Source organism: Neltuma alba, unplaced genomic scaffold, assembly GCF_004799145.2.
Source record: "Neltuma alba isolate B1F8T4 unplaced genomic scaffold, ASM479914v2 tig00003431_pilon, whole genome shotgun sequence".
Taxonomy (NCBI): domain Eukaryota; kingdom Viridiplantae; phylum Streptophyta; class Magnoliopsida; order Fabales; family Fabaceae; genus Neltuma; species Neltuma alba.
This window is the reverse complement of record NW_021633280.1, coordinates 1-9589: the sequence shown is the minus strand read 5'-3', so window position 1 is coordinate 9589 and position 9589 is coordinate 1. Positions and strand designations below refer to the sequence as shown.

At 36.4% G+C, this 9589-nt stretch overlaps 1 protein-coding gene across 1 annotated transcript; it reads left to right on the top strand.

Moving 5' to 3' along the window:
• Positions 1-999: 999 nt before the first annotated feature.
• Positions 1000-7790, top strand: LOC114741582 (histone-lysine N-methyltransferase ATXR2-like). Its single transcript, XM_028929849.1, has 15 exons — positions 1000-1196; positions 1425-1500; positions 1972-2057; positions 2144-2508; positions 3406-3518; positions 3634-3665; positions 4276-4427; positions 5238-5325; positions 5957-6005; positions 6128-6182; positions 6363-6432; positions 6509-6578; positions 6732-6808; positions 7297-7353; positions 7519-7790. Exons 1-15 carry the CDS (start codon positions 1113-1115, stop codon positions 7627-7629), a joined length of 1485 nt encoding a protein of 494 aa, XP_028785682.1. The 5' UTR covers positions 1000-1112; the 3' UTR covers positions 7630-7790.
• The last annotated feature ends 1799 nt before the right edge of the window (positions 7791-9589 follow it).

The following is a 9589-nucleotide window of genomic DNA, read 5'->3' as shown; positions in this document are numbered from 1 at the left end:
AGTAAATCTCACAACGCAATGTATTTCTATTGATGATTTTTTTTAACAAACACTGAATTCTAGTAAAACTTGAAATGAGACAACTACAACAAAACACATCCTTTAACTTATTATTAACTACCACTTTATGCCTATGATGACAAATGATAGAAAAACTGTCATCCGTTGTCTGAGACATCTTAGTTAAATAGTCACGAGATTGTGGCGAGAGTGATATGTTCTCTATGGACGTAGCTATGTGAACTTCAAAACCTGTGTTTCACCACAAAATTACATCTTCATTATTTCATGCTTATTCTTTATTATGAAATTGCCAATTAAGAATGTCTTTATATATTATTAAAAAGCTGAAACTAGACTATGAGCAGTTTGTGTATAGCACAAGGATTGAAGAAAATTGTATTCTTTACGATTTATGAATTTTTGACCAAAAAAAAAAATTTGTATATGCTTGATTATATACATGTTTGTGTATAGGATATTGACGAAGTTTTATTTAGAGAACATCTTAAAACAATGCTAACGCACATGCGATATGTTTTTTTCCCCCTAACGTTTTTCAAGCATGAATGTTTATATTTTTCTTCGTTGCAAAATAAAAAATTTTCACAGGGTGAACATTGTCTAAATTTTATAATTTATAATAATTTTATAAGTCGATATCAATGTTAATATTTATATTGATCTGGGTTAGACCTACCATCCATATTATGTATTGTATATTATCATGTACGTATATGTTAGATACACGTTTCAAATGTCAGACATATATGAAGGCCAAAAAAAAAAAAAGTCAAACATGTATCAATGTCAAAACTCAAAATAAAAAAGAAGTCAAACTCAGCCTTCAACGGAGAAGGACGGCACACCCTCACACATGCTATGGCAAGGGTTAAACTCTTGCCCTGACAGTTAGTAAGGTGGCACCCACAAATGTGTGTATATACACACATGTATAAGTCACTCGACCAGGCGGTCGGGAAAAAAATAGAGACCGGGGAGGGATCAACCGAAAACATTGATACGAGGGAGCTCCTACCAGGTTTTGGGGCGCCGTCTCATTATTGTTCCATACACACAGCGCCTTGTGCTTCTCCCATTCCTCTCTGACAATGGAGTCCATTTGCCCAATAGACGCGCGGTGTGCCAATGAAATTGCAGCACTTCTCAGTCCTCCGTCACCTCTTGAAGTTCAGGCAATCTTTAGACTCTTCTTGTCTTACCAAGCTCTCTGTTTTTCATTTTGCTCAGTTTCCTGCTGAGAAAAAATTGAGAATCGCCTTTATCATTTGTAACGAAGCAGATTAATTTGGTTAAAATAGCTGGTCATCTGGTTAAATTAATCGTTAAAAAGTTATATTTTGCTCCGCTATATTTGTTCTTTGGATGCTAAATGTTTATACTTCTGTTTGTATCTTCTCCAGGAATATTATCATAAGCTTTTATCTACAAGGAAATGCAGTAGTATCATAGTCAAACAGGATGGAAACTTTGGAAAGGGTATTGCTCTGTTTCATTCGTCTTTTGAGTGTGCACATTGCATTAGTGCGCGCGCGTACATATATTTCTTTTGGGTTAGTGAGGTCTTGTTGTTAAATAGGGTGTGGTGGCTGCCAGGCATAATCCGCTGCTTTCTTGATTAGTGTTGAGTTCGTGGACATGATAGCATAATTCCCAATGTAACATAAAGAGGAGACTGTTTCGGTTGTGAATTGCACAAGTTTAGTCATGCTAGATAGCATTAGTAAGAAGTCGAACTGAAAAAATCATAAGACTACAGAACCACTATAAACTGATTTCATCTTGTCTTAATGACTGTTGAGTTCGCCGTGGTTTCATGCATGTAATTTCAGAAACCATGGAGTTCATCTTTTCCACTATTACTCAGAAGGCTATGCACCAAATGTTCCTTGAGTAGGTTCTCTGATTTTCTTATGTTGCAATGTTTCTGTTGTAATTGGTGAATTGCAGGTGTGTATGCTGCCGTGGACTTCGATGAAGGGGAGCTTGTTCTGAAAGATCAAATGCTAGTTGGGGTTCAACACTCTTCCAACAAGGTTTCTCACTATCTGTTCTTTGTAGCTATGCTGAAGTGATACTTCTCTCAAGATGGTTTTCTCAAACTTTCTCATGTACACTGCAGATTGACTGTTTTGTCTGTAGCTCCTGCTTTCGTTTTATTGGTTCTATAGAACTTCAAATTGGAAGGAGGCTTTACTTACAAGAATTAGGGGCTGAGAGTCATGGTTGCGATATGGGTGACTCCTCAAACACATCAAAACACAAAAATGATAAAGATTCATCTGATGGAGAGGACAATTCATATAAAAAAAAGGAGGATGGCGCTGGAGAATGTAGTTTTGGCAGTTCTGAAGCTAAAATTCATCTCCCTGAAGGTGTTGTTCAATCATTAATGAACGGCCATATGGTGCTGCCTTACTCTAAGGAGTTCTCCTTGCCACCAGCTGTTCCATGTCCAGGTGGATGTGGAGAGTCATTCTACTGCAGGTATGGTTGCGGTGGAAGAATAAAATTGGGGCATATATGTTTTTGTTTTGCTAATTTTCTGACAAGAAAAAAAAAAAGACCTGGAATTTTCTATTTATTCAATCAGAAAAAGATGCTGCTTGTGGGTTGAAATTTCTGACATTAATTGCTGCTCATTTGATTACTTAATGGAGTAAAATTAACTACAGAGATAGAGGCATGTTGTAACTTCACTTGTGGCTTGATGGAGACTTGGTCATATGGAATATTATGTCCCATATTGAGTGTTAAGGGATGCTTAGTGGGATATTTAAGTTGGTTGTTTTTCCCATCTCAACAGCTAACTTTTGGGGCCGGGTTCCTCATCTCACTTAGGTGCCTGTCATTTGGTATCAGAATCAAGTTGTTGGTGGTATTTAAGTTCTCCATCCTACTTATAGTTTTCCTTTTCATTATCCATTCCATTTCTAGTATTCTATTAATAGTATTAGAACAGGATTGTTATTATCTATAGTATAGGTTATATATTGAGCATACCAAAGGAAATAAACTTCTTCAATAATAGGTTGTACAGGGTAGGCTATATTGATGGGCTCACAATAAGCCATAATTACCTAGGCTCACCCTTTGTGTATATATACCCTCTTCTTAAAAGAAATATGGTATGGATTTGAGTCATTTCTTTCTACAAAGAGTATGAGAGTAAAACTATGCAAAGTATTGCTTCACTTCTGTCTGTATCTCATGCATGAGATAAAATTTCAACATGACCTACTATTAATATTTGCACAAAGAATGACCGGATGAAGCTGCTCTGCACTGCTGCTTTCCTAGTCACTAGGACCATTAATTGTTTCGCATCAGTCTTTTCAACACAAATGATAAATTTACTATTTCTAATGTTGCCAATACTTGTAGTACATCATGTGCAGAGGCTGATTGGGAATCCTCTCATTCTTTGATTTGTACTGGTGAGAGGTCTGATGCAGCACGGAGGGAGGCACTTCTAAAATTCATCAAACATGCTAATGGTAAAAATATTGCATTGTGAACTTTTTTTTTCCAATCTATATTTGTTCAAATGTATTTGTTTTTGCCTTGCTTGTTCTAAATGAATTCATTCACTCTTTTTTTTCCCCCTCCCAGAAACAAATGATATATTCCTCCTTGCCGCAAAGGTAAAGCCTCATTTTGCCTTTTGATTTCCACAATATGTCTCTTATATATTTGTTTTTGTTGAGCATGGAGAACACTGTTTATATTTGTCTATATTATAACGGCATTTTAACATTTGTCATGAAGTTGGCCATTTAGTGGAAAAGCATATATCAGCTAGAACCATGGCTTACTTTCGTTCTCATTCATTTTTTCAGTATTATCAAAGGTTTCAGTATAAGTTCTTGTGTTGCAAATGCTGAAACATGAAATGCAAAATTCTTCCTTTTATCTTATAATAAATGGGTGCATCATGGATTTTTCAACATCATGTGGACCTTGAATCTGTAATTATTTTACATGTCCAGCTCTAAGGTGCTTCAATCTACACTTTGATATGGTATTATAATTTAGGCATGCCCATTCTGTAGAGGCCTAACTTATCTTTTGAGTTAACCAATTTGTTTTCAAGAACTATAAATCCAAGATATATCACAGTGCCATTGAGAAATTCTCGAGATATCCTTCTGTACTATGTTATAGGATCTTAATTTTTAATTTAGTTTTCATGAATCGTCTCTACTGCGTAAAGTCATATATCTGACAGAAAACCCTGTCGGCTTTTATGACTAGGCTATTTCTTCCACCATATCAAGGTACCACAAGCTAAAAGAGAGATATCTTTTAGGGAAAGGTAAATATGATAAGTCACATCTTTCAAACCGTTGTGATCTCACTATTCTTTTGGAGGCTTGGAGACCTATAGCAGTGGGACACAAGAGAAGGTAATAACTGACTCAGTTCGCAAGTGGTTATGCTTTCCTACTGCATGATGAATCTTTCTATTTTGCGACTCAATAATGTGCCCACTAATATTTATCTTGATTATTTGAATTTGGATAAATATGCAATTCTATCCAGGACAATCAAGGAGATAACCTTCATTTAGTGAGAAACTCTTTTGGTTATAGGAGGGAAAAGGGTGGTTGCTAGGGAAATTAATTGTTTGTCATCGTAGTTTGTCTTTTGTGTCATTATCTGTTACTTGTGCTAGTTTTATGAAGCAGTTAGTATTTGTCAGCTTATTAGCGTTTGCAGATAGGATGAGTCATTGTCCGTGTGGCATAGGTTAGTTATTATTCTGGTATGTATTATATATTTTGAAGCTGTACTACGTGAAGGATATGAATGGAAGTACTATTTGGATGTGGGTATTCTCCTTGGCTTTAGGAAGTGCAGGGATTAGATTCTGACTGACATAGTTTCTAATGATTGCCTCTTCCTCCCGCCACTCTTTCCATCTTTTCCTCTTTTGCCTATTTGTAGTCTGTCCTCACCCCTAGAAACTATCAAAGTTTAACTTTAATTTCATCAGACTCTTCTGGAAAACTCATGTTTTGATATGTTAACGTTCATTGATCAACTATGTCAGAAAACTCACAAAGGACCAAGAGTGTGGAAAGTCATTCTTTTGTCCTGAGGCACTAGTACATTGTCACTCTCGTTCACTATTTTTTCTTGTTAACGTTGTGACTTTGCGGAAAATCTGTGATTGATTTGAACTGTACTAGAGGAGTCATTTCAATTTCTTTTAGGTGGTGGGACTGCATCGCATTGCCAGATGATATTAATTCTTCTGATGAAGTTGCTTTCAGGATGCAGATAAGAGACTTGGCATTTGAGGTAGGATTCCTCAGAGTGATGGTAGAAATTTTTCCTTTTACTTAGGCATATAATAACTTCTCTTAGGCATATCTATTTTTTTCTTGAAAATTTCTTGTAAATGTGCTTCCTAAAAACTTCGCTACTTTCATTAAGTTGCTTTGGTTATCTGGGGCAAGGCATAGAATTCACTATCTCGCTTTGTAACTAAGTTCTTTTTACTCTGCACATAAAATTATTCTGGTATGAAGTTAGTTGCTTTACGCAAAAAGACAGAACTCCTTGATCGTTTTCTATAGGAAAATCATGCCTTCACCTCATCAAAACAAAATATTAGCTTCAGTTGAACTTCTCATAGGTGATCAAGGTATCTACTTTCTTGATGCTCTATTTCATTTTTCAAGTTGATATGAAATCTCTCCTTTCAAGTCAGTAGCAATGCCTAAAATGGATTTATAATGATTGACGTATTACGTCATTATCCTCTCTGGATTATATTTGTCTTTTAATTGGGCCCAGAAGTCTCCTGTGACAACAAGCTTGATGGATACTTGAACACGTTACTACCAAATTGGGGGGTTGTGTGTGTGTGGATAACATTCATGCCTACTCTGCTTTCTTCATTTCTGATAAATTGACTGTAATTTTTCAGTCACTCCAACTTCTAAAGACAACCATATTTGACAGCGAGTGTGAACCATGTATCCTTCCTGATGCTTAATTGATGATCTCTTTGTTCATGCAAATGCCCGTGCCATTATATTTATGTATCAGAAAAATATAATCTTGTTGATCTTTGATCTAAGTCCTCGACTATACTCAGTATTCTCCCTGGAAATATATGGGCACATCATTGGCATGTTTGAGCAAAATAATCTGTAAGAACCCTCCTTCTAGGGCTTCTCATTTTTCTATTCTTTACTGCCATTATTATGCCTCGTTTGGTTCCATTAATGTGATGCTTGAAATCCGTAATTCAGCCATCAAATGATGGAACCACAAATGAGCATCTTGTTTCCATCAGATTCGTGAATTAATCTGGTGTTTATTTCTGTCAGTGATTTGGTGGTAGCTTCTCCTGTGGAAGATTACTTTTTATACATTGATGATCTAAGATATCCTGAAAAGGTCAGAATTTGTATCTTTTGCTTTACTATTTTATCTCAAAAGTAAGTCTCACCCCTTTCCTGATCATTAATGGCAGGAAAAAGCTGAGGAAATCACGCAACCAATCCTGGATGCTCTCGGTGAAGACTATTCCATTTGTTGCCAGGGTACTTGGTATTCCAGAGGGATTTGTTATTGTATCACCTTGCTGATTTTTTTGGATGTGCTGTTCCATACGTACTATGTTGATTCATGATTCATTCTTACCATTATTTTTTCTTATAGTGCTAACTACAGATGGTTCTTAAAATTTATTTTAGGAACTGCATTTTTTCCATTGCAAAGCTGCATGAACCATTCCTGCTGTCCTAATGCAAAGGCGTTCAAAAGAGAGGAGGTATGCAAACCCGAAATTTCTATTAACTTTGAGCTGTTTGAGTCAACTGTTGTCTAACGCAGATATTGATTAGATTTGTGGCCTGGAAATATTGATTAATGTATCTGATCTTCAGATGTATTGTGGACTATGTTGCTAGCAAATCGCTCTATTTCAACTAGGTTTCTCCTAGTCGTTAATGGATTCCTTCAATCACTGACTCTTGTTTTAAATAAATGACGAAAGCAATTTAAGGTAAGATTGGGACCTTAATAGATAAGAAACAATTACAAAGTGTGCAAAACTCATAAAGAACAAATAGTCCAAACATGAACATTGCAAGGAAAGTTGCACTATTGCAGGATCTGTTATCTAACATCTTCCATTACAAGTTTATGGAAACTACACTTCTGAGAGGTTGTGTAAATTTTTTCTTGTCCATATTTCACGTTAAACATTAGCAATGTGTGTTGATCATAGTGTCAATCATTTCCTGCATCTGTATGCAGGATAGAGATGGTCAAGCAACGATAATTGCACTGAGGTCCATTCATAAAGGAGAAGAGGTTCGTTATTTATAGTTACGATATACAAGTATTTATTCTGACTTGATTTTCATCGCACCAAGGATGACAAGGGACGATACATTATCCGGAATTTCTTGTGTTTGTTTTTGAATATATCTGTTTTATTGGTCTTCTTGAGTAATTGACAGTTGGAAACATTTTCAGATGACAATCTCATATGTCGATGAGGATCTTCCATTCGAAGAGAGACAAGCATCCCTTGCAGATTATGGTTTCAGATGTAGGTGCCCAAAGTGCGTTGAAGAACAACCATAGTACCGAAATTTAATGGAAACAATCGCGAACTGTAGCTTTTTTTTTGTTGAAGACAACATGTGTTCTTTATACAAAGGATATTGAATCAAGATTAAAAGAAAATAGAAGTTAAAGATCAAAGGAAGCAGTGACTCGCGAGATGCACTGCAACTACTACAAGATGGGGGGTGGATCTTCACATCCACTAAGAGAAGAGATCTATGAGACACCGCCCATCATTTTCTCAGACTGGGACCTGGAAGCATATCATTCTCACAGGGAGGCGCTACTATGTACGGACTACGTAGCAGGGAATGCTCATCAAGTGTCTATGGAGTTGAACCTGATTCAAGATCCTCAATGTTTTTGTGTTCATCAAATGCAACAAGATTTGGTGAATAGCCGGAGGGTGTCTTTATCCTAGGTTTAGAAGTGCTGTTTTAATCTGTCATTACAAGCTCACGTTTGCCTTATTGAAAAAAAATCAAAGGGAGCGTGCGCTATTTCTAATATTCGTTTCGTACCGGATCTTGTAGCTCTTATTATTTCTTTTCTTTTCTATAAACTATCGACTTCGTCCACGTGTGGACTTTATACATAAAACCAAAATTTATAAATCGGCAAGTAATACATGAACCAGCATTGCATTTTTAATCAATATTGAACCAATCTCCGTGGTGGTTCCAACTTCTTGTCAACTTAGAAACCAGTTTTTCATGTGATGATTCGGAAATGGGCAGAGTATATGATAAATTAATATAGGACCGAAGGGGCCAGGGAGTACTATTAATATTAATTAATGAATTAATTTCTTATATGAGATTGAATAATTAACGAATGATTATGATTTATGGGACGTACAACCACAAATCGAATGGAATGGGTTGGGTCGGATCTGAAACAGATGAAGTCAATTCAATGAGCTTGGCCCAATTTTGTTGTGTAATAAAAGAAAGTCAATCCAGTGAGCAATTGACGGCTAGAGCTTCCAAAGATCTTCATGTAAGATTCTCGTTAGGATTTCGATCCTTGGTCTTCAGCTGGGTTTTCTCAGGGGAGCTATTGAATTTGGAGCCGCACGCTCGACTCCTCGAGTTCTAGGTGATTTTCTTGATTTATTTTCACTGAGCTTTTAAAAGTTTGGTCACTCAGCGATTGACGAAAACGAAAATTTAACAAAAAGAATTTTAAGGAAACATTCAAGGCGCATTCTTTCTTGTCCGTTTTTCAACTAGCTAGAAATTTAATGGATAGAACCTAATAGAGTTTTCTTCAACTCTTCATTCAACCTGATTAACAATACATGGTATGTTTAAATGCAGGAATCTTGCTATTAACTTTTCATCGCAAGCCTGATACGCTAATTTCACGAGGCGGGCATTATTTTTCTGGTTCACATTAACTAAAAAGTTGAGAATGGTGGAACGGAAGCAGTTCAAGACCAGGCTATGTGTGCCATATCAGAAAGGTCGCTGTTCACGCCAAAATTGCACCTTTGCTCATGGGAATGCGGAGTTGCGGCGATTCTCTGGCTCATATAGTGGTATCCATTTCCATTATTCTTCTTGTATCGCGATATCTTACCTTTACTGGTTATTTAGTTAAGTCTGTCTCCGTGGCTGTCAGTTGGACGCCTGAATGTCGCGCTATGTATTAATTTTATTCAGAAGTCTATGAATTTGAGAAGCAGTACCTGTATGCATACAAAGCATTGCAGGGAACCGTGCTTTGCTAGTTTGTTTGTGGTATTGTAAGATTTTGGGTGGACGATTGCCTGTGTGCGACCATATTTTTTTTCTTCAGCTAGTTGTTGATTTGCCTATGTCTCGTGTGATTTTACAAATTGAATATTTTATGTTCGTCACTCTAGCTTATAGTTACGATATCTAAGTCAGTATGGTTACTTTACATTCCAATTTCTATTTTTCATATTACCATCAAGAACATTTCATCTGCTTTGATTGCTTGCTAGTCTTTTTTT